This window comes from Delphinus delphis, chromosome 19 (genome assembly GCF_949987515.2).
Source record: "Delphinus delphis chromosome 19, mDelDel1.2, whole genome shotgun sequence".
In the NCBI taxonomy this organism is placed as follows: Eukaryota; Metazoa; Chordata; class Mammalia; order Artiodactyla; family Delphinidae; genus Delphinus; species Delphinus delphis.
This window is the reverse complement of record NC_082701.1, coordinates 26206128-26232127: the sequence shown is the minus strand read 5'-3', so window position 1 is coordinate 26232127 and position 26000 is coordinate 26206128. Positions and strand designations below refer to the sequence as shown.

At 38.4% G+C, this 26000-nt stretch overlaps 1 protein-coding gene across 3 annotated transcripts in view; it reads right to left on the bottom strand.

Annotated features, from left to right (window-relative positions):
- HEATR6 (HEAT repeat containing 6) overlaps positions 1 to 26000 on the bottom strand; it is a 43062-nt gene that overhangs the window by 12247 nt on the left and 4815 nt on the right. For 2 of the 3 annotated variants that reach the window (XM_059998134.1, XM_059998133.1), the window contains exons 3-11: positions 24458 to 24572; positions 22894 to 22995; positions 21471 to 21608; positions 19321 to 19619; positions 18354 to 18531; positions 12469 to 12675; positions 11984 to 12083; positions 1260 to 1615; positions 242 to 364 (exon numbers count right to left, since the gene is read on the bottom strand). In XM_059998134.1, the coding sequence (XP_059854117.1) occupies positions 242 to 364; positions 1260 to 1615; positions 11984 to 12083; positions 12469 to 12675; positions 18354 to 18531; positions 19321 to 19619; positions 21471 to 21608; positions 22894 to 22995; positions 24458 to 24572 (1618 nt within the window). Of the gene's footprint in view, positions 1 to 241; positions 365 to 1259; positions 1616 to 11983; positions 12084 to 12468; positions 12676 to 18353; positions 18532 to 19320; positions 19620 to 21470; positions 21609 to 22893; positions 22996 to 24457; positions 24573 to 25429; positions 25546 to 26000 lie in introns of all 3 variants that reach the window. The other variant, XM_059998132.1, reaches the window with a different exon arrangement.

The window sequence follows — 26000 nt, the reverse complement described above, 5'->3', positions numbered from 1 at the left end:
AAGAACATAAAAGGAAGAGAAGAAAAAAGCACACAGCTTTTTTTTCTTCTTTAAAACTGGGGTATAGCTGCTGTACAATGTTGTGTCAGTTTCCACTGTACAATTAAGTAAATCATCTATATGTATCCATATATCTCTTCCCTCCTGGCTACCCCTCCCACCCACCCCCATCCACCCATCTAGGTCACCACAGAGCACCAAGCTGTGCTCCCTGAAGCACAGGGCTTTTAATGAAAATTACCTTTGCTCCATGAAGCTGGACAGATGGATCTGCCTCCCCCAGGCACTTGCAAATCACCTCTCCAAGCTCCATCAAGTAGACCTGAGTCATTGAAAAGTAGCCCCTTGCCAGATGAGCCAACACCTGCAAAGAAAACAGGGGATTAACCCCAAGACCTGAATGCAGGACTGCAATATCCAGAAGTGTTTCAATATTTCAGAAATCACTCACACTCAACAAGGGGCTGAAATCTGATGTTAATGAAATGAAGAACAACCATAATCTTCAATTAAGTATATAAAATTTTATGGTGCTTTATAATTTACAAAATGTGTTTCATTTAGATTATCAATATTATCACACTTAAGCCTGGGAACAATTTATCTACTGGTAGGTATTTATTGAGTATTTCAGCTGAAGAAACTAAGACTGAAAAAGTTAAAGGTTAAAGAGGTTAAAGGACATGTTCAATATTAACCAGATAATTAGCAGACCCTAGGACCAAAAAACAAATACTTTAATCTAGGGTGTACAGAAAAAACAAATATTTTAGTATTTTTAAAATATTACAGAAAAACAACTACTTTAATCTAGGGTGGTTTTCTTCCTTTGAAGGAGCAAATACTTTGTTGTCTCTAAACAGATATAATACCAAAGAGAAGTTTATAGAAAATTAAACATTTATTTAACTTGCAGATGCAGAAATCAAAGATTAACTCTACAACTTCCTTCAGAATTATTATATAATCTATTATACTGACCTGCCATATAATACCTGAGGTGACTAAAATGGCTTGCAACAAAGGGGATGAATGTGATGTTTTACAACCAATCCCCCCCCACCCACTCCCCCCCAAAACAAAACAACAAACAAAGCATTCACACCTAAAGTGTGAATTCACACACAACTCCCACTAACACCAATGACACACTGCTTGGTTTGACCGTATTTTCACAAACTTACTCCTCAGGAAGTAATCACCCCATGAAGAAAGAATGATTACTTCCATTTCAGAGATGAGGAAATGAAACCTCCTACCTGTAAGGCCTCCAGTCGCAAGGGGAATGGCTCATAGGTGCTTGCTCCTGTGGAGCCAGCATCACTACCTGAACAGGCATCTTCCTTGGGCAGAACAACAATGGAAATGCAAAGTCGAATGAGCCAGCAGGGCTCTGAAGACACCTTTGGTGAGCTAACTGCGGCTTCTTCCAGAAAGGGTCCTGAAGGGCCTTTCTTCCACCAATCAGGAGGACTGACGTGAGGAGTGGCTGAATTGCTATTGCTGAGTCCAGAAGAACAGGGCTGTTGTAAAAGTAGCTGGACTTCAGGTAAAGGTGCGTGAGTGGACACTATGGCCCCCAATAGTGTGAGACTGGACACACGAACATTAACATCTGTCAAAGGAATCAAAAAGAAACTATCACCACAGGAACAGTTACCATAAGGATCATAACTATCTCTGCAGGCAATTAAGAATTATGGCTTCTTTGTTTAACCTGAATCTAATTAAACCTCTAGACCTAACTTCCAGTTTATGGGACAGAAGTGTAAGTTAACACTGTAAAGAAAATACCCAACAAACTGAGAGTAGGGCTTCCCTGGTGGTGCAGTGGTTGAGAGTCCGCCTGCCGATGCAGCGGACGCGGGTTCATGCCCCGGTCCAGAAAGATCCCACATGCCACGGAGCAGCTGGGCCTGTGAGCCATGGCCGCTGAGCCTGCGCGTCCGGAGCCTGTGCTCCACAACGGGAGAGGCCACAACAGTGAGAGGCCCGTGTACTGCCAAAAAAACCCCCAGAAAACTGAGAGTATACGACATACTGTAAGACAACTGGCTTGGACCCTTCCAAAATCAGTATCATAAAAGAAAGAAAAAGGGCCACAGACTACTAGAGTCAAAAAGACTAAAGTGAGGAGGCAGGACAAGACGGCACTGTAGTAAGATGTTGGGCTCTCTCCTCCCATGGACAGGAAAATTACAACTGCATAGAGAGCAACTATCTCTGAGAATGACCGAAAGACTAGCAGAGAAGATTTTCCATAACTAGGGATAAAAGGAAAAAAAAAGCCACATTGAGACAAGTAGGAGGGGCAGAGACATGGTTTGGCAGGGACCTACACCCCCACTGCTGTGGACCACAGGCAGGAGGGATTTCACAGCCTCAGAGGTCGGCTCTGAACCCCACATTGGGCTCCCCAGCCCAGGGGACATGCATCAGGTAGATGAACCCCCATAATGTCTGGCTTTGGAAATCAGCAGGGCTTACATCCAAGAGAGAGCCAGAGGGCTGCAGAGAATTAAGAATCCACTCTAAAAGGCTGTGCACAAAAACTCAGTCACTCCAGGTCCTGGCACACAGACAGCAGTTTGAAAAGTGCCTGATCATATGGGAAGGAGATTCACTGACTAATAGATTCATTGACTAATATTAAGGCGTGTCACCAAGAGGTACTGAGGAGCTGGCGAGTGCCACTTTAAAATTTTTTTTCTTTGTCTCCCTTTCTACCTAGGTGGCCAGGCACTGGCAGGCACCAGTTTTTTTTTGGCTGCACCACACAGCTTGCAGGATCTCAATTACCTGACCAGGGATCCAACCCAGGCCACATCAGTGAAAGCACTGAGTCCTAACCACTGGACTGCCAGGGAATTCCCAGGCGGTCACCAGTTCTGAATCTCCCCATCTAATTTACTAGCATCACTCAACCTGCCCTGAGTTCACCTGCGGATTCCACCCAGCTAGTGCTAATCTAATGCAGTCCCCAATTACAGCCAGCTGCACTGGGAACCAACCCCACCCCCTAGCACACCTGCAGAGAGCATGGCCCAGCCACAACAAAAGGGCACATGCAACCCACACAGGAGACACTCCTGGAGCACCTAGCTCTGGTGACCAGGGGGGACCATACTACTGGGCCTCACAGGACACCTTCTATACTTAGCCACTCTATCAAGAACAGGAAATGTAGCTGATCTACCTAATACATAGAAACAAACAGAGGGTTAGGCAAAATGAGGAGACAAAGAATTATGTCCCAAATGAAAGAACAGGACTAAACCTCAGAAAAAGAACTAAATGAAATGGAGATAAGCAATCTTCCAGATAAAGCATTCAAACTAATGGTCATAAAAATGCTCTCTGAACTCAGGAGAAGAATGGAAGGACACAGTGAGAACTTCTACAGAGACAGAAAACGTAAAAAAGAACCAATCAGAGCTGAATAAAATAGCAAAAGTGAGAAATAGACTAGAGGAAACCAAATGCAGATTAGATGATACAGAAGAACAGATCAGCAATCTGGAAGACAGGCTAATGAAAATCATCCAAATGGAAAAGCAAAAAGAAATAAGAAAAATGAGGATAGTTTAAGCGACCTCTATGACAACATCAAGTGTACTAACATTCACATTATAGGGGTCCCAGAAGGAGAAGAGAGAGGGACAGGGACAGAAAATCTCTTTGAAGAAATAATGGCTGAAAACTTTCCGAACCTGGCAAAGGAAACATACATCCAAGTCCAGGAATCACAAAAAGTCCCAAACAAGATGAACCCCAAAAGACCCACACCAAGACACATTATAATTAAAGTCGAAAGTCAGAGGGCTTCCCTGGTGGCACAGTGGTTAAGAATCTGCCTGCCAATGCAAGGGACATGAGTTCAAGCCCTGGCCCAGGTAGATCCCACATGCCGCAGAGCAACTAAGCTCATGTGCCACAACTACTGAGCCTGTGCTCTAGAGCCCACAAGCCACAACTACTGAGCCCATGTGCCACAACCACTGAAGCCTGCATGCCTAGAGCCCGTGCTCCGCAACAAGAGAAGCCACCGCAATGAGAAGCCTGCGCACTGCAACGAAGAGTAGCCCCCACTCACTGCAACTAGAGAAAGCCTGCGCACAGCAACAAAGACCCAACACAGCCAAAACTAACTAACTAAATAAATTTATTTTTTAAAAAAAGTTAACTAGAGAATCTTAAAAGCAGCAAGAGAAAAACAACTAGTTACATATGGAGGAGCCCCAGAAGATGATCAGCTGACTTTTCAGCAAAACTTTACATACCAGAAGGGAGTGGCACAAGATATTCAAAGTACTGAAAGGAAGAAAAACCCTTACAACCAAGAATATTCCCTCTGGCAAGGCTCTCATTCAGAAATGAAGGAGAGATAAAGAGTTTCCCAGACAAGCAAAAACTAAAGTAGTTCATCACCACTAAACTGACCTAACAAGAAATGTTAAAGGGACTGCTTTAAACAGAAAACACAAAACTATAAGTAGAAATATAAAAATTATGAAAGAAAAAAAAATCTCACTATAAAGGCAAACATATAGTAAAAGTAGTGGATCAACCAACCATATAGGTACTATGAAGGTTAAAACACAAAAGTAGTAAAATCCTATATATCTACAATAATTAGTTAAGAGATACACAAAACAGAAAGATGTTAAAGATGACATCAAAAACATAAAACATAGGGGTAGGGAGTAAATGTGTAGTGCTTTTAGAATGTGCTCAAACACATTTAGAATGTGCTCAAACCATTAACTTAAAATAGACTGCTGTATACCAGGTTGTTATAAAATAACCTCATGGTAACCACAAATCATAAAACAATACTAGATTAACTCAAAAAACAAAGAGAAAGGAATACAGTAAGTCCCCTACATATGAACCTTCAAGTTGTGAACTTTCAAAGATGCAAACATGCATTCCATCAATGTCAGGCATGAGTAAAATAGCAGCTTGCCCTCCATCTCCTATAGCTGACGATCCTTCAGCTCTACCATCTGCCACCTCCACTCCCTCCTCCAGTCAGTAACTCTTCTTGCCTGTTCACTCAATGCCAGCCCCTGTAGGCTAGCCATTATACTGTACTACTGTACTTTTCAAAGTACTGTAAGATTAAAAACGTTTCATTTTTTGTGTTTGTTTTTTATGTATTAATATTATAAACCTATTACAGTACAGTACTATATAGCCAATTGTGTTAGTTGTGTACCTAGGCTAACTGTTTGACTTATGATCAAATTGGACTTACGAACGTGTTCTCAGAATGGAACTCGTTCGTATGTAGGGGACTTACTGTACAAACATAACACTCAAGGAAGTCATTAAATCACAAGAGAGCAAGAGAAGAGGAAAGGAACAGAGAAAAACAACAAAAATAACCAGAAAACATATAACAAAAAGGCAGTAAGTACATAACCATCAAAAGTTACTTTAAATGAAAATGGACTAAATGCTCCAATCAAAAGACATAAGGTGGCTGAATGGATAAAAAAGCAAGACCCATATATATGCTACCTACAAGAGACTCACTTCAGATTTAAAGACACACAGAAATTGAAAGTGAGAGGATGGAAAAAGATACTCCATGCAAATGAAAACAAAGCTGGGGTAGTAATATTTATATCAGACAAAATAGACTTTACATGTAACCACAATGTTCACTGCAGCACTATTTACAGTAGCCAGGACATGGAAGCAACCTAAGTGTCCATCGACAGATGAATGGATAAAGAAGATGTGGCACATATATACAATGGAATATTACTCAGCCATAAAAAGAAATGAAATTGAGTTATTTCTAGTGAGGTGGATGGACCTAGAGTCTGTCATACAGAGTGAAGTAAGTCAGAAAGAGAAGAACAAATACTGTATGCTAACGCATATATATGGAATCTAAAAAAAAAGAAAAGGTTCTGATGAACCTAGGGGCAGGACAGGAATAAAGACACAGACGTAGAGAGGACACGGGGAGGGGGAAGGGTAAGCTGGGACGAAGTGAGAGAGGAGCACTGACATATAAACACTACCAAATGTAAAATAGATAGCTAATGAGAAGCAGCTGCATAGCACAGGGAGATCAGCTCGGTGCTTTGTGACCACCTAGAGGGGTGGGATAGGGAGGGTAGGAGGGAGTGGCAAGAGGGAGGGGATATGGGATATATGTATACATATAGCTGATTCACTTTGTTATACAGCAGAAACTAACACAACATTGTAAAGCAATTATACTCCAATAAAGATGTTAAAAAAATAGACTTTAAATCAAAGACTGTAACAAAAGACAAAAAAGTGCATTACATAATGATAAAGAGATCAATCCAACAAGAAGATTAAACACTTGTAAATGTATGTGCACCCCACATAGGAACAGCTAAATACATAAAGCAAATATTAACAGACATGAGGAGATACTGACAGTAATATAATAGTAAGGACTTTAACACCCCACTTATATCAATGGATAGGTCATCCATACAGAAGGAAACAATGTGTTTAAGGAAACACTGGCCTTAAAGGACACATTATACTACCCTGACTTAACAGATATATATATAGAGAACATTCCACCCAAAACCAGCAGGATACACATTCTTTTCAAGTGCATGTGGAACATTCTCCAGGATAGATCACATGTTAGGCCACAAAGCAAGTCTCGATAAATTTAAGAAGACTAAAATCATACCAAGCATCTTTTCAGACCAAAATCCTATGAGACTAGAAATCAACTATAAAACACTGGAAAAAACACAAACAAGTGGAGTCTAAACAACATGCTACTAAACAACCAATAGGTCACTGAAAAAAATCAAAGAGGAAATAAAAAAATACATTGAGACAAATGAAAATGGAAACACAGTGTTTCAAAATCTGTAGGGCACAACAAAGGCAGTTCTTAGAGGGAAGTTTGTAGCAATAGGGCCTACTTCAGGAAACAAGAAAAACCTCAAATAAACAATCTAACCTCATACCTAAAGGAACCTAAGAAAAGAAAAACAAAACTCAAAGGGGAAAATAAGGATCAGAGTGGAAAGAGATACTAAAAAAAAAAAAAAGAAAGAAAAGATCAATGAAACTAAAAGTTGGTTCTCTGAAAAGATAAAGAGAATTGATAAATCTTCAGCCAGGCTCATCAAGAAAAATAGAGGGCCCATATCAATAAAATCAGAAATGAAAGAGGAGATACAACCAACACCACAGAAGTATAAAAAGATCATAAGAGATTACTATAAACAGTTATATGCCAACAAATTGGACAACCTAGAAGAAATGGATAAATTTCTAAAAACATACCATCTTTCCAAGACTGAATCAGAAAGAAAGAGAAAATCTGAACAGACCAATTACTGAAACAGACCAAGTAATGAAATTACATCAGTAATCAAAAAAACTCCCCCAAAACAAAAGTCCAGGACCAGATGGCTTCACAGATGAATTCTACCAAACATTTAAAGAAGACTTAATATCAACTGTTCTCACACTATTCCAAAAAACTGAAGAGAATTCAATTTCCAAATTCATTCTACGAGGCCAGCATTACCCTGACAGTAAAACCAGACAAAGACACTACAAAGGAAGAAAATTACAGGCCAATATCCCTGATGAACACAGATGCAAAAATCCTCAACAAAATATTAGCAAACCAAAGTCAGCAATACATTAAAAGGATCATACATCATGATCAAATGGGATTTACCTCAGGGATACAAGGATGATTCAATATCTGCAGATCAATCAACCTGATACACTGCATTAACAATATGAACAGTAAAAATCATATATCATCTCAATAGATGCAGAAAAAGCTTCTGACAAAATTCAACATCCCTTTATGCTAAAACCCCTCAACAAAGTGGATACAGAGGGAACATACCTCAACATAATAAAGGCCATATATGACAAACCCACAGCTAACATACTCAACAGTGAAAAGCTGAAAGCATTTCCTCTAAGGTCAGGAACAAGACAAGGATGCCCACTCTTGACACTTCTATTCAATGTAGTATTGGAAGTCCTAGACACAGCAATCAGACTAGAAAAAGAAATAAAAGGCATCCAAATTGGAAAGGAAGAAGTAAAACTGTCACTGATGACATGATACTATATATAGAAAACCCCAAAGACTCCACCAAAAAAACTATTAGAACTAATAAATGAATGCAGTAAAGTTGCATAAAATTAATATACAGAAATCTGTTGCATTTCTATTCACTAATAACAATCCATCAGAGAAAGAAATTAAGAAAACAATGCCATTTACAATTGCATCAAAAAAATAAAATACCTAAGAATAAATTTAGCCAAGAAGGTGAAAGACCTGTATTCTGAAAACTATAAGACACTGATGAAAGAAGTTGAAGACAACACAAATTAATGGAAAGATACATATACCATGCTTATGGACTGGAAGAATCAATACTGTTAAAATGTCCTTACTACCCAAAGCAATCTACACGTTCAATGCACTCACCATCAAAATACCCACGGCATTTTTCATAGAACTAGAACCAATAATCCTAAAACTTGTAGGGAACTACCAAAGACCCCAAATAGCCAAAGCAATCTTGAGAAAAAAGAACAAAGCTGGAGATTTCACATGCCCTGATTTCAAACTATACTACAACACTGCAGTAATCAAAACAGAATAGAGAGCTCAGAGATAAACCCACACTTATATGGTCAATTTATCTATGACAATGGCAGCAAAAACATGTAATGGAGAAAAGACAGCGCCTTCAATAAATGGTGTTGGGAAACCTGGATAGCTACATGCAAAGGAGTGAAACTGGACCATTTTCTTGTATCATATACAAAAACAAATAAAAAACGGGTTTAAGACTTAAACATAAGACCTGAAACCATAAAACACCTAGAAGAAAACACAGGTAGTACACTCTTTGATGCCAGTCTTAGAAGTATTTTTTTGGATTTGTCTCCTCAGGCAAGGGAAACAAAAGCAAAAATAAGTAAGTGGGATTACATCAAACTAATAAGCTTTTACGCAGTGGAAGAAATCTTTAATAAAATGAAAAGGCAATCTACTCAATGGGAAAAGATATTTGCCAATGATATATCCACGTGTGTGTGTGTGTGTGTGTGTGTGTGTATATATATATATATATATATATATATACACACATATATATATTTCTCAAAAAGGAAATCATACAACTCTGTAACAAAAAAAACCAATCCCATTAAAAAATGGTCAGAGAGCCTGAACAGCCCTTTCTCCAAAGAAGACATACAAATGGCCAAGAAAAACATGAGAAGATGCTCAACATTACTAATCACCACTAATCATCAGGGAAATCAAAAGCACAATGAGATATCACCTCACATCTGTCATAATGGCTATAATCAAAAAGACAAGAAACAAGTGTCGGCAAGGATGTGAAGAAAAGGGAACCCTCATGTACTGTTGGCAGGAATGTAAATTGGTGCAGCCACCATGGAAAACAGTATGGAGGTGCCTCAAAAATTAAAAACAGAACTACCATATGATCTAGCAATTCCACTTCTGGGTATTCACTCAAAGAAAACAAAAACACTGATTTGATATATGCACCCCAATGTTCACTGCAGCATTATTTACAATAGCCAAGATATGGAAACAACCTAAATGCCCAACCTAAGTGGATAAAAAAGATGTGGCATACGTATACAATGGAATATTACTCAGCCATAAAAAAAGGACTTCCCTGGTGGCGCCATGGTTAAGAATCCGCCTGCCGATGTAGGGGTCATGGGTTCAAGCCCTGGTCCGGGAAGATCCCACATGTCGCAGAGCAACTAAGCCTGTGCACCACAACTACTGAACCTGTGTTCTAGAGCCCACGAGCCACAACTAGTGAGCCCATGTGCCACAATTACTGAAGCCATGGGCCTAGAGCCTGTGCTCCACAACAAGAGAAGCCACTGCAATGAGAAGCCAGGGCGCCGCAACTAGAGAAAGCCCGCATGCAGCAATGAAGACCCAATGCAGCCAAAAATAAATAAATTTATTAAAAAAAAAAATGAAATCTTGCCATTTCCAACAACATGGATGGAACTAGAGGGTATTATGCTAAGTTAAATAAGTCAGACAGAGACAAATACTGCATAATCTCACTTATACATGGAATCTAAAAAACAAAACAAATGAACAAACAAAACAGAAACAGACTTACAGATACAGAGAGCAAATTGGTGGTTGCCAGAGGAGGTTAGGGCATACATGAAATAGGTGAAAGGGATTAAGAGGTTACAAACTTCCAGTCATAAAATAATTAAGTCACAGGGATATAATATACAACATGAGGAATATACTCAATAATACTGTAGTAATTTTGTATTGTGAGAGATGCCTAGCTACTAGAACTTATCGTGGTGATCACTTGTGATGTATTTAAATGTTGAATCATTATGTTCACCTGAACATAATGCTAACTATACTTCAATTTAAAAAAAAAGTTTAAAAGGCTAAAGTGACATAAAAACTAAATATCACGCATGAACCTTGAATGAACCCAGGTTTTTTTTAAAAAGCTATAAAAGACTTTTGGGGACACATGAGGAAATCTAAATGTGGACTAGACATTAGATAATACTATGGAATCAATGTAATTTTCTTAGGTGTGAGAATGGTATTGTGTTTTTTGGAGATTGTCTTTATTTTGGGGAGATACATACTGTGGTATTTAGGGTGAAATATGTCTATAATTTACCTTCAAATGATTCAAGGGAAGAAAGTCTATATAAATACGTACACATAGACCAAAATATGCATATAAACACACACACGTACACATATACACACTGATACATATATGTAGAGACAGAGAGAAAACAAATATGACAGTGTTAACAACTGTTAAGTCTAGGTAGAGGTAACAGGTGCTCACTGTACAATAGTACAAATTTTCTGTGGGTTTGAACAGTTTAATAATAAAAGGTTGCTGGAGGACAAAGTCAGATACTTGAAAGGGACCTTTGAGACATGGTTCACTCCCCTCAGTTTGCAGATGAAGAAAAGCTAGTGCAGTGGAATGAGCAGGGGACTGAGCCAGAAGACTTGGGCTGTCTTAATCTTACTTCTGCAACTGAAGTGATAAGCAATCTTAAGGCAAGATTTACCTTCCTGGGTCCCCTTTTACACATTGGTGAAAGGGATGAACTGGACTTTGTTTACATATTTACATATCATTATCTCATTTAAGCCTCATAAAAATCTTATGAGGTAGGCATAGACCTTCCTGTTAGGAGGAAATTAGGGTTCAGAGAAGGTCATGACTATGCAGTGGCAAAAATGGGAGTGAGCTGCAGACTGACACTGGGTCCAGAACATCTCCCACGATGGCACAAAAACATCCGTGCCTTCTTCAAGTTCTACAATTCTGACTAAGAACTCAACAGAATGTGGTCTGATCCTGAAGCTTGCAACCAAAAGAAAAACAAGTCTTCTAAAGGCAACACATATATATTATATGTGGAAGTAAGTCAGGAAATAAGAAATAAGACTGTAGTTAGTGAAGATTTGAGGTTCTGAAATTTTATCTGAACTCCAGAGAAGTTAATGTTAAAGAAGTTAGGTTTTATATTCCACTTCTTCCTTCCAAAATGAGGATAATGTCTGTCTATCTGACTGTCCATCCATCCTCTACTTATATCTAAAGGATATGAACTATTACATACTAGAGTGGGACCCCCCCTGGGATTTTGCTCAATCTCAATTCTAAAGGGATACTCTGGTCACTGCACTGATGCATTGAAGAGGCATTAAACTTTACAGTTAATTCTCCAGGTCACTTCTTTCCAGTGGTGTCCACTGGGGCTTTAGAGGTCAAAAGTGGGGTTCCAGCAATAGTTGATTCCCCCCCCAAATTTGAGGAGAATAAGCAGAGATATCTTAGAGCTATAAAAATGCTCTATTTTTTAAAAACTAATAATCTAGATCTGGTTGATATAAAGAAGCAATCAGTTTCAAACTACCACCAACCTTTGTGGCGGATATAAGGCTTTATCTGGTTCCAGACTTTGGTCAGCAGGCTGAGTTTCAGACGGTTATAAGGTGAATTTGATACTAAGTTTGCAAGGCACTGCAAAACACAAAGAAGAGCTCATCAGTGGGCCTGATACAGTCACAGCATAGAGACAAAATTTTAGAGCCTTTAATTTAAAAAGTCTTTATACTTATTTAAAAATCAGTCCTTTTGTTTTTTTTTTTCAGGGGGAATAGCACTTGTATTCTCATTGGTCCAACTTAATACTAAAGATAAAGCAGTATTTTTAGTAAAACATTTAGGTGTACATACAGAGATTGTAGGTATGATCAGACAAGTAGAAACAGACTTCCAAACAGGATATCTTTAATAAAATTACTACTTAGTTATATTCTTGTCAATTCACTTTTGGGCAATATAAACATTATGCAAAAAGAAAGAAACTGCCTCTGTTAACTCACCGATAACTTGGCACATTTACCTTAATTATCTGAGTAAGGGTCTGTGAGGATGATTCAGCCACCAAAGCTAACAAAAGACATCTGTGCAACTCTTTAATGCTAGAAGCGATCATTACAGAAAAGGGAGTGAAAGCCCTTCTGTGGTCACTGGTATCTTCAGCAACAGAAAGAAACTGCTTTGAGCCTTCCAAGATGGCAGATAAAACTTGCAGAGCACAGGCACGCGTCTGAAATTTCAGGATGATGCACATCAGTTAGAAATCAGGAGTCGAATCCCCTTCTTCCTATATATATGTTTTTCATTTTCAAAGTATTTAGGATTCCTTTAATTAGAGGGCAATGTGATTATCCACCAGGCCCTAAGAGCAGCCGTGAACTGAGCCACCTGCGCGCCGCCCCACCCCCACACTTCAAAAAACCAACAGAGCCTCAAATCACATGGCTGTTAGGGTTTCCTACTGTAAGGAATAAGCCTAAGCTGCACCACAGTATAAAAACCTGATGTCACAAGCATGAAAATAACTTAAAGATGAGAAGCCTAGTTTATTAAAGCATAAAGCCAAATGAAAAGAGAAAAGCAAACCGCCTGTGGGCAGGAAAAACTACACGCATCTAGGGTCTGTTTCATATCAAAGCCCCCGAGGACCTTCTGCTTTACGTTCCAACCTAAAGCATCCATGAGTGCTCAATATTAATTACATAGGATACTAGAAACTTTGTGCATACTCAGCTTGGCAGGCACCATTAGTGACCCAACTTTCAGAAACATTCTTAGGTACAGAAAATAAAATCTGCAATAAAATCTTTGATACTCAAAGGAATACTATTAAATATAACTTTATGGATAGAAAGGAAAACATGTGCACCTTTATCAATGGACTGCTGTATCTATCAGGAATAGTGCCACTGCATTAAGATTTTCTTTATAAGGTTAAAAGATTACTTGTAATTAGTATTCTGATGATTTTGCAGTATTAAAACTCAGAAAAGAAAAAAGAAAGGAAAAAAAAGCCAATTTAACCAAAATGGAATGTAGGTGATAAATGCAGGACTACTAATATGAAATAATACTATACCCTCTTTGGCCAGCTCACCCCAAAATGTCAATTAAACCTTTCAGTCAGATATTTAAAAAGCAAGGAATCAACATTATAATTCTAGGATCTAATCTAAGTATTTACTCAATATGAAGCATATCTGAGTTTGGTGTGAAAAGGTTTTCCAGAAAATCTTCAACTGTTATCTCCAAATTACCAAGAAATAAATCATTTCTGCATGCTTTTCGTAGAATGGAATTATAAACAAAAAACTAAAGATTTATTGCTTTGAGAACAAATTTGTAGTATAGTAGTATGAGTCTTTGGAATTAAGCACAATCACTTAAGGAAGGCAGGAAGTTGACAATGTATTAGGAAAGTGTGTGTCAGAGAGACAAAGAGACAGAGAGAGAGCTCGTGCACAAGTCAGCTGGTCCAAGAACTCAGATGAGGTGCTAGCAACCCTTTTCCATAAAGCGCCAGTAGCACAAATTTTATGGTCTAGACTTCACAGGCCACAGAGTCTTTGTTGCGACCACACAACTCTGCTATGGGAGCACAGACACTGTACAAAGAAATAAATGTGACTGTGTTCAAATAAAATTTTACTTATGGACAGTGAAATCTGAATTTCATATAAATTTTACATGTCACAAAATATTATTCTTTTGATTAAAAAAATGTTTTGAAAGCATAAAAACCACTCTTAGATCATAGGTCATACAAAAACTGGTAGTTGGCCAGACTGGGCCCACAAGCCATAGTCTGTCAACCTCTGATTAGACTGCTGGCTGGTCTTAACCAAAAAAGGCGGATGTTATGCTAAACCTCCATTTCTTTAGAACATAATTAAAAATTACAATTTCAACAGCTCACAAACCAAATAAAATTAAAAGCCAAGTTGTAGAAAGAAATGAACTAATATTCAAAAGTAAAAATTTTTCAGCGCAATTAACTTTGGTACCTAAAGTGGGAAAAAGCATTCATGACTATCACAGATGAAAACAAAAGAATGTCACTGAAATTAGTCATTTTCTACCATCGAGGTATAAAATCTATAAGGAAATATGATACTATATCGAATTTTACTTCTCATAGTGCTGATTTATTTCCTTTAAACACTGTTTAATATACCTCTGTTGTTATAAAAATGCTATTCATGACACTGAATCAGGTTCAAGTTCTGCTTCATTTATTTTTATATCAATATTTAATACTGTTTACCATTCTAATCAGCACTTCCAGCAGACAGTACTGATGTACAAGCAAACCATAAGAGGTGCAGCTCTCCAGACAGCTCATTTTGTTAAGTTTTTATTGTCTGAATATTTACATTGGTAGATGAAAGCCTTTTTAATCTTATAAACATCAGTGCACTCAGTTTCACTAGAGGGTAGTTTTACCTCCTTGGGCACGAAGGCTTGTTCAAAGGTAATGAAACAAGAAAGCACTTTTCCTTTTTTGCTATTTAAGGATATAGTAGAAATTTTTGCTGAGGTAGCTCAGTCAATCCTTATTTTTTCCTTTTTTATGTATGTTCAGTCTCAGCATATTTCTGGAAGAGTGATGAAGTCGTCACTGCTGGGAATGGCTACCACTGAGGTTTCAATGCAGGGCACCTGGCTGTGCTTGTCTTTGGCTTTGTCCAAGTCCTGATTATCCTTCACATATGTTCAGGGTTAATTTCATTTGAGCACACCCCCAAAGTTGGATGCCTTTTAGGTGGAGGCATGTGCATACTGTGTCAAGGTCTCTAGACTTAGAGACCTCCAAGCAAAGGTCACCTGTTCTTAATTGACCATAAAAGAGGAAACCTGATTACCTACCATTCCGTGACAGTTAAAAGTTTCAACTCTTTATTCTCTTTCCTAGTTATGATATCTATTATCTAGATTTTGATTTGTTTCCACATTTCATAGCTCTTTAAAAGAGAAATAAATAATCATCATGGAATTTGAAAATCAGGATAATTCTAAAGGTACCAAGAAGAAGGTATGCCCTACAGTTTGTCCCTTAGGTCACGTCTTGTTGATATATATACATAATCTACTTTTGTAACACCTGAGGAAATCATATAGAAGAAATTCTTAGATTAGTCATATTGTTACTAGTAGCATTAGTATTATTTTAATTAGTCGTATTATTATACTGATTGCTCTATCTTGCCTGAAAACATAGGATGTGCTTTCTGAAGCACATTTCCAGCATGTAAACATGTGACAATTTCCCAAGTACCATCACACTGCCAAATCCTAGAGGAAATTTCTAAGTTTTCTCCTTCTCAATGAACCATTCTAGCATCTTACATTCCAGTTTCCTGAAAGTAATCCCTGTCATTGTTGGTGTTCTGAATGGAGTAGTCCAATCATGTTTCCTTCTGTCCATTTCTCTCTGGAAAATTTCTCAGTATATCAGTGACAACTGTGCTTCCAATTGAATCTACCATAGGTCATATCAGAGCTGCCATGAACTCAAAACCATCATCACTGTGTACTTCAAGGAGAAGAGACATTATTTTTGTCTTGTCATGTTTCATCCTGGCTAATACAAACTTCAGTCTATACTATCCAACTCTATACTCAATAAGCACCTGAGATGACCACTGAGCTTTTACACATGGCTGCGCCTTTTAACCTAGCTCTGATCAATCCAGAATGCTGTTCTATTCCAATGACATGAACTAGTACTTTTTTTTTGGCCATTTCTTGCGGCATGTGGGATCTTAGTTCCCCGACCAGGGATTGAACCCACGCCCCCTGCAGCTGAAGCACAGGGTCTTAACCACTGGACTGTCAGGGAAGTCCATGAACTAGTACTTTTAATTTTTGCACGTAACTTTCTAGAAGTCTTTCTAAAAAGACTCTCTCACTGACATCATCTACCAAAACACTTTTTTCTAACATGGGTCTTGGTTCACAATTAATTACACTACGGACAGTTTGCAGTGGTGCACTCCAAGACCTGTTGTGGACAATTATCATGACCCTTATTTACACCCTTCTAAACCTAGTATCTGCTAAAAAATCTGAGTATATTCATTTCGCTTGCCATTACACTGAACTCATGAATTTTAATCATTACTTTGATCTTTTTAAAAAACTGTGTAAGAATGATGACTGGTCTTCCCTTTCTCCAGGACCTTTGTGTGGCTTTCGTGCTAGACCTAGGACTTCTCCAGAAGGGAGTTCTATATTTTTTTTCACTCATCACGTCTCTTGCATTATTGAAATTAAACAGCAAGAACATATGTAAGAAGTACACAAATCAAGGAGGACCACTTTGCAGTAAGTAAAATTTCTCATGGCAATTCAAATGTAAATGTTCGAAAAATACAAAGATATAAACATCATGAATATTATTTCAATCTACTTTCATCTCCATCTCCTTGGCTACTTACGGCAGCTCCCCTCAGCTGGAGGGTCTTCAAAAACATAAATACATATATATATATATTTTTTCAACCTTCATAGCAGTTTTCCTTCCAATTACTAGAATGGCCTCATTATTTATTTATTTGCCACCACCATTTTTCAGGTTCTCATTTGCCGATGATTCAGTCAATCTGAAAAATTTCTACTGGTTTAACTATTTAGTATATTGGGTATTTGAAATACCGTACAAGGCATTTTTGTGTGTGCATAATTGAGGCTAGTTTATTTTTCTTCACCCTGTAAGAGTGTTGAAGGGTCATTTAGAAGTTTTCTTATATAGTAATTAGCTACTCAAGGAGATGATCAAAGGGAGTTTCAATGTATGATGGATTGCTAGTCCTCCTCATTTTTAAGGGAAAAATCTTAAAAACAGAAAATAATACTATTGGCCTAACTAAAACTTTCATTTTGAGAGGGTAGGTTAATTACCTGAGGATACCAGATGCCACGTAGCATGACTTGTTTGTTTGTTTTGTTTTTTTTTTTTGTTTTTTTGCGTTACGCGGGCCTCTCACTGTTGTGGCCTCTCCCATTGCGGAGCACAGTCTCCGGACGCACAGGCTCAGCAGCCATGGCTCACGGACCCAGCCGCTCCGCGGCATGTGGGATCTTCCCAGACCAGGGCATGAACCCGTGTCCCCTGCATCAGCAGGCGGACTCTCAACCACTGCGCCACCAGGGAAGCCCTGTAGCATGACTTTTTAATGTTCATTGTTGTAAGAGGAATCTAAACACCACCCTGGTTTCCTTATTTGGGTAAAAAGCTAACTTCTGGAAAATAGCTAACATATCCAAGAAGAGGTAAATATTTGATCAGCCATAGTTACCTTGCTGTAGCTATCCATTTACTTTTCCTTCTTTTCTAAAAATAAGTTTTTCTCATAAAAATATGTATTACTATTTATTACATGTGATTTGAAAAATATGGAAAAGTTGAAGGAAAAAAAAACACTGTTGGGATCATATAATTCTATATCCTATACTTTCATAAAGCATCATCAGCATTTCCCTAAGCCTTATACATCTTTCATAACCATTATATACCATGATATTCCAGTGAGTATTAAAGCCATTTTTAACTTCTTTCTATTATAAACACCATGGCAATCAACATTTTCATAAAAGAGAGAGAAGCACAGCTGCTTCAGCGCAGCTCAGAGGACACTGAAACAATAACTCAGTGTGCTCATGCTTCAAGCAAGCCCTGGGGCAGGAGGTGAGCTCAGTGTGATCTCCCTCTACCTGATATTCACATAAGCCCATTTCCTATCCTCCTGCCCATTTAGTGGTTCTCAAGTCAGGACTTGGGTCGGTATTAATAAGAGCCTTGTTCACATAAGATCAGATGGGGCAGTAAGATCAGATAGGGCAGAGAAAACAACAAAGACTTGTAAAGATTTTCTTCCTAGTTATAACCCTTAGAATTTAAATGCTTACCTTTGGAGAAGGATCTTTTAATGTAAGAGTCATCAAGGACACAGACTGTGGGCTTCCAAGCTCAGGTGTATCAGGAACAAAGGCTGACCAGTAGCCATAAAGAACTTTTTTTTCTATTGATTTTATAGTAGAAAGAAAACAGGCTAATGCTCCTTGGCGAACTTTGGCTTGGTAAGACCTTTAATAACCAAAAGAAGGAAGAAAAAAGCCTTTTAATTGTTTTTAAAAACATAAGCATGAAATGCTATTTATTCCAGCCAACTCAAATGATACAGTGGGAAATTCAACATTCTAAATAAATCTGAAAGATGCCAACATTTTAAAAATTATTTCAAAATGTGATCAAAACATGTTAAAGTAATTTGTTTATCTAACAAGTTAATAAAGTCAACAATTAAAAAAACATAACTAGATAGAGAATAAGATGGCAACATTTTGATATTAGGAAATCAGTATTAAATATGAGATACTGCAGAGTATCCATTCATCCAACAGATATGTACTGAGAATCCTTACGTATGTGCCAGGCACTGTGCTGAGGCTGGCAGACATAAACTAAGCCCCTGCCCTTGACAAGCTTATTAAAGGCAGAGACATACAGTTAAAGAGACTACAACACAGTAATCAGAGATAAGTCAAACAGTCACATAGGAGGGGTACCTAAGCCGGAATAAGGGGTCAGGAAAGGCTTCTCAGAGTATATGATTGCTGAGCTCATACTGAAGATGGGTAGTGGTTAACAAGGCAAAAGGCAAAAAACATGAAAGAAAGAATAACCCAGGCAGAGGAACCACATGTACAAAGACAGATAAGAGAACAATGCAAAATGCATAGTAATACAAAGTCCCACGTAAATGAGACTCTTCCAAGTTAAATCACATGCGGCAGTCAGACTTTTAAGCAAGGTTAGAAACTTATACACACAACTTAGAATATAAGGCATAAAAATATAACAAAATACTACTACCTCACTTTACTCTGCATGCCTCCTTCAGCATCAGAATAGTCTGACTCACTACTGCTGACTCTCTTCCAACTGGAAGAACTGAAGGATGAGGAGACTTGGTCTTTTCCTGCAGCTCCACTTCCAGCTAATGGCAAACTCGAAACACCCAGGGAGGAGGGGCACTGAGTGTCCCCTTTATGCGGGTTCAGTCTGCCTGAGCCAGTGACTGGGGCTACTTCTCTTTCACCACTGGATTCTTCCTCCTCCTCCTCTCCTTGCTGGATTTTCTTCGCTTTTACTTTTGATTTTTTCCTTTTATTCTGATTTTAGGAGCAAATGAAAACATATATATGATAGCTATTGGTAACTTCTCATTTGATAATTACTAAATATGTCTCCAACACGTAGTACGGATAAAGAAGAGGAGAAGAGAAAAAAGCGGCACTTAATACTCCATACGTCAGGCACTATGCTAAGTGTTTATGTACAACTTACTGGACCAAAAGAAACAAGGTAGGAAATACATGGGACAGAGCAAACCTTGTGACCTGGGTTTAAATTCTGTATCTGTGATCCTGGGCAAATCATTTAGCCTCGCTGAGCTTGCCTTTCCTCATCTGTTTAAGTACAGACTAACGCCACCTTCCTTGAATGGTTGTGAAAGCATTCAGCCTTCTCAACAAAGGTTCTGCAAGAGATCAAGGTCTACAGAAAATGACCTGAGTGACTATTTTCTCAGTTCTCCCAAACAGGATACGCAGTTAGCACCACTCTAGATGCATAGGAGGGATGTTACTCCTCTACATACAATCCAGGTTTTAGAGCACTGGGGCTTTGTAGATATAAAGTAAAAGCCTGGGACTTCCCTGGTGGTTCAGACACCACACTTCCAATACAGGGGGCACGGGTTCGATCCCTGATCGGGGAACTAAGATCCTGCATGCCGTGCAGCACAGCCAAAAAAATGAAAAACAAAAAACAAAAAACTTAAAGTAAAAGCCAGGTTCTTTCTCTTCTGCTACTTCCTTCTTTCGGACATCCAAAGATCTTTGGAATCTGTGCTCTCCTCTGCATTCTCAAGGTCCCTAGCCTTTAGGAGAGAAGGTCCTCATGACTTCTACCTTGAGTTATTAACGTGGCTCCAGACTCACACCCTTTTACTTGCTATCACAGTGATTTCTCTGAAATGCCAATCTGATCATATCACTCCCCTGTATCAGATGCTTCATTTCCACCACCTATAAGATAAAAACCCAAACTCCTCAGCACACTGTATATGACCCTTATGATTTGGCCTCTGCTACATACTTGTCCCACCTTCCCCTCCACACACCTGACACTCTAGCCCCTTGTTCAACTCGCATTCCCTAAGACTGTGTACCTGTTGTTCCCTTTGAATAAAACATTCTCCTTCCTTCCTTCTCTATACTCATTCTTGAGGCTCAGGTTAGCCACTATATCTTTTAAAAAGCACCCCCTTACTCCTCTATTGGTTGCCCTGAATGTGCTCCTAGAATACCCCGTGAATATTCTGTTGAAAGAAATCATAATACTGCAATGTAGTTGTTTATTTATCCACCTTTGCTTTCTCCCCCAAATTCCTAAAACCACAATCTATGTTCCTAATGCTTAGCACAATGTCTGGGATATAACAGATGCTCAGTAAATGTTGATTAAGTGAATGAGTGAAAGAATTTCTAATTATAAGCATTTTAATCAGGTATTACATTTCTAGGTGTAATACCTCAGCCGTATATCTGTATGCTTTAGGTTCTCCAACAGAAACAGGAGGGAGATGGCAGCTATCTGGAAAGACTGGGAAATTTGGTAGTGGCAACAGAGACCTATAATATTTACCAGCTAGCCTGTTGGAGAAAAAGTCTGTTGACCTGTGGTGTTAAGCATTTGAGGGATGCGGATGCTTGGCTATGGGTATAAAGTGAATGCCCATTTTTATAGCTGTTACATTGCCTAGACTGCTTAGAAGTATAAGATGTTCTAACTGGTAGTTTTAGCAGTCTGATAATTTAAATTTACTATGCTAAAAACCCTAACTTGAAATCAAATTCAAGGTGAGCCTTTGGCACAGCAGTGATGCAAATCATAGAAAACACACATAGCAAGCAATTAAAAACAATTCACAACTTAAATCTAAATATATGCAAATGTACCACAGCTGGTCGAGAAGTGCTGGATTCTGTCTGCTGCGGTTTGATGGGTGGTCGTCCATCATACTGAGGAAGTGGAGTGGGGTACAACACCGTGGGCATCTCTATGTTTAGTCCAGGGAGTCCATGGAACATGGTTTTCTAATAATGATGGTTAAGGAACACACAAACACACATACAACAAATCATAAAACAGAATTATTCACCATGTTCTGAATCACAGATGAATAGATTAATGTTTAAAAGCTTTATTAAGGAAACTGAAATGAGAAAGAAAATAGATACCCTGAAGGTTTAGAGCTTAAAGGAGAGTTTAATTTCATCTAGACCAGAGGGATCTGGTTTGGCCAGATCAGGTTAAACTTTAGATTCTAGTTTATTTACTTACCACTTTTATTTACTAATTTAAAAAATTTACCCAATCAGTTTTGTCCAATATTTTATCGATAATTTTTTTAACCAATCTATCATTTTATTTAGCATATCCATGTCCAAATCTAGCTCTCTATTATCTACTAGGGAGTAGGGGAGATGGTACAGGAAAAGAATTAAAGTTTTAGTCATGATAAAGCTAAGTTATCGTACATGGCTTTGATCTAAGGCCACCACAAAGTTTCTTACTATTTCTTGGCTGAACTGAAGACAGCTGGATCCCCAGAGAGGTTGATCTGACTCTCCCACTGACTGGCAGGCTCAGAAGCCAAAGGATGGCAGCCTAATGATACACATCTTGATTGGTCTGCCTACTACATGGGAGCTAAAGCCAAGGAGAAGCACTGGTTCCTCTTTCAAGTCCAAACAGATTCAACATAATCTAAAATTAAATAATCTACAGATCATACCTCATAATCTATTCCCAATAAAATTTTAGAATTTTCATAAATTTACTAAAGCAAGATTTAGTCTTTTCAGTTCTTAATTTTATTTATTTTTAATTAATTAATTTATTTTTGGCTGCACTGGGCCTTCGTTGCTGCACACGGGCTTTTCTCTAGTTGTGGCAAGCGGGGGCTACTCTTTGTTGCAGTGCACGGGCTTCTTACTGCGGTGGCTTCTCTTGTTGCGGAGCACAGGCTCCAGGCGCGCGGGCTTCAGTAGTTGTGGCTTGCAGGCTCCAGAGCGCAGGCTCAGTAGTCATGGTACACGGGCTTAGTTGCTCCACGGCATCTGGAATCTTCCTGGACCAGGGCTTGAACCCGTGTCCCCTGTGTTGGCAGGCGGATTCTTAACCACTGTGCCACCAGGGAAGTCCCAGTTCTTAATTTTAAATATGTTTAAATATGAACATTTTATTCTTCTCTCTTAAAATATAATACCCTAAAGCTAGCCTTGGAGTAATGATGTAAACTGGTCCTTATGTCTGGGGTGTAAACAGGAAAGACACTAACCACATGAAGACCTGGGGTTTAAACGGGCAATGCCTTACCTTTAGCACAGCCAGAAGAGCTCCAAGTTCATCAGTCTGTGTCAGTTTCATCTTCCCACCATTTAGAAGAGACTGTATACCTTTTAATGCATTTTGTAACAACTAGAGGGAAAAAGGAGACCAAGTTAAAAGGTAAATGAAAGTTGTCCAGGGACCAACTTTCTAGCACCACGTAGGATGGAGAAAGAAGTCTTTAGATGATGAAAAAAACTTTAGACAGGGGAGGGGAAAAAAAAGAGCAGAGATGAGGATCCAGAGAAGAAAGCTGATGAGCTACTACTAATTATTTTCTAGAAGAATGGAGTGCTTCTCTTGAATGAGTGGTCTTTTCATACATGTTTATAAACCCGCACGTACTAATCGTGAGCAAGAAAATAAAAGAAGAGATGTTTAGTGAGAAGAGTACGATAGGAATAAAAATGTGGCAGCAGAGACTGGAAACAGGAAATCCCTATCATGCAGTAACCAAAGCAGCTCTTTTCACAGCAGCTCTTAAAAGCAAAGAAATGTATGTGGGGACAGGTTTCTAGAGGGCAATTCTGATCAAGATTAATTTTTTGGCCAGTAATGTCATTTTTAGGATTCTGTCCTTAAAAAATACTCCCTACATGGAAAGGATGTGAACTGCAGCCTTGTTTGAAATAGTGCAATCACTGAAAAAAACTTTAATTTTCCATCAATTATGATATTTAAGAAGCTAACCCTCTGCTACATATGAAACTTAACAATAATAGCAAGCACTTTTCCAAGCATATTTAAGTGCTTTTATGAACAGTTCATATACACCTCATAAGACCTCTACAAGGTGGTTATAACATTTCTCCCATTTCAGAGATGAGGAACATGTAGGCTCAAGAAGTTAAGTAAATTGCCAAGGTCTCCCAGCTACAGCAGTTAGAAAGCATGAAGTACATCAACAGGTATTGATTGAAAAGATGTCCAAGATATATTAAGTTTAAAAAGGAGAGAGAGCTGCAAAACAGCATATTAAATATGATCCCACTTAAAAATTATAAATATGCTCATTTATATACAAAAAAAATCTGGGGGCATGTAGAACAAATTGTTCCCAGTGGCTCTGTCTAAGCTGGGGACTATAAGAAACTTTCGCCATCTTTGATTTGTAATTTTTGAAATGTGTCACTTTGAATTTAAATCATGTTAATAAACTGTCATATTTGCATCAGGTTTTTAAAAAAAGAAATAAAATACTGCAGATATTGTTGAAATCCACTCCTTTCCATTCCATCTAAAAGACAGTCACTAGTCAGAAATTTTTTATTTCCACTTTTATAGTCAGGAGGGTAAAAATAGTTTAAGAACCTAGAATTGCAAAACAAACAAAAAAACAAGGCAAAACACAACAAACAAAAATAATTTCTTGTAATTTAAACCTGAAAGATATGGGTTCAGCCTTTTTAGGTTATAAACATCCCCTTATGCCTATATCTCTAGACAAAACTAATACAGCAACAAAATTAAACTCTTTAATAGCAGCTTTTGTTCTACTGCTGCTTGTAAACACATCTGTAACAGTCACAGGATTAGTAGTAGTCTCACCTACCATGCAAAACGTGATATCATCCATATCAGATGATTTTGGAGACTGTAAAGTGGTCAAGAAAGCTTGGAAGCAGATATTTTGGTAGGGCTCCTCCAAGTACGGCTGTCCTGGCACACTAAAACACACACAGAAAAAGCAACTCCAACTCAGTCGCCTTTGAAATGGGGCTTGCAAAGAATAAGAATTAAAAGTAACAGCAATACTGACTAATGGAGTTAGAATATACCCTTGAATGAAACTGTATCATAGAAGATTGTGCACTCCGGTTAATTAACTACTGCTGTGGACCAGCACAAGGCTGGAACGAATAGGAAGAAGAACAGTTTCCACAGGGAAAAGTTACAGAAGTCTATAGTGAAACAAGTACACAGAAAGCAAAATCTTTTTCATTATGCTTTTCAGTTCTGAGAGGGAAATAATGCAGACAGGTAGTCAAGCTAGAATCACACAGCTGAAGCTGCCTTCCTAGCCACTGGACAACACTGCAATGTAGAGATAAGATATTACGCATCAGTTCAAGCTTGTGCCACTCATTTTCTATTGCATGAATTTAGAATTGGGCAGTTGGGATTGGTTCTGTTTTCTTAAAGGAAATTGGCCTTGACAGATATATCTCACCAAAGCTTAAATTAATATGAATATATCCTTCTCGAAGACTTAATATGGTTAGAATTTATACCAACAGAAAACAAAACCTCAACATATTGCACATATATCACTTTTACCATATTTTAGAAATAAAGTCCTAGTCTAAGGTCCTAGTCCTTCACTTCTTCATAAGCTTTCTTCATAAGCAACATTAAAATTAAAAATAAACAACATAAGATGATGTCACTAGCAAAGAGCATGGGAAATGCAAAGTAGGTTATTTTTCTAAGTTGGCTCTGGCTTCAGACAGATTGAACCACCTACAAAGGGCCCATGAGAGGCCCTATCTTATTACACCTGGGAAATCTGACTGACTCCACATACCTGAGACATAAGTTTGCCATACAATGCACTGCAGCTCTCCTAACTTCAGGGTCCGACTGAGCCAAGTCACTCAGCTTCATCAAGAGTCCGCTCTTGCCAAGCAAGTCTGGGAGGTACTGAAACAACATCACAGCCAATGTTGGCCGAAGAAAAGCTTCTAGGAAAACATTACTTTTTAAATAGATTTCTTTCTTCTTTTTTTTAACTAAAGGGAATTTAGGTACCAAAACACTAGCTGCTAGGTAAATCCTTCAGACAGGCATGCAAAAATATGCCCAAAAAGCATCAGTAAGGATCAGCACTCCCAGCCTAGGCTGTTGCTGAAGCTCTTTCGTCTTGGCTGCATAGCTGAAGGGTAATGATAATCATAATAATGATTAATATTTACCAAGTGCCAAGCACTTTACAAGTGAGACTTCACCCTCAGAGGAACTATTTTACACGTGAGAAAATGAGGCTCAGAGTGACTGAGGAAGGTTACTCAACGTTACACATCTAATTAATGGCAGGACAGAAACCTGAACACAGGCTTGCTGGTTTAGAGCCTGTGCTCCCAACCTTTCAAAGGAAA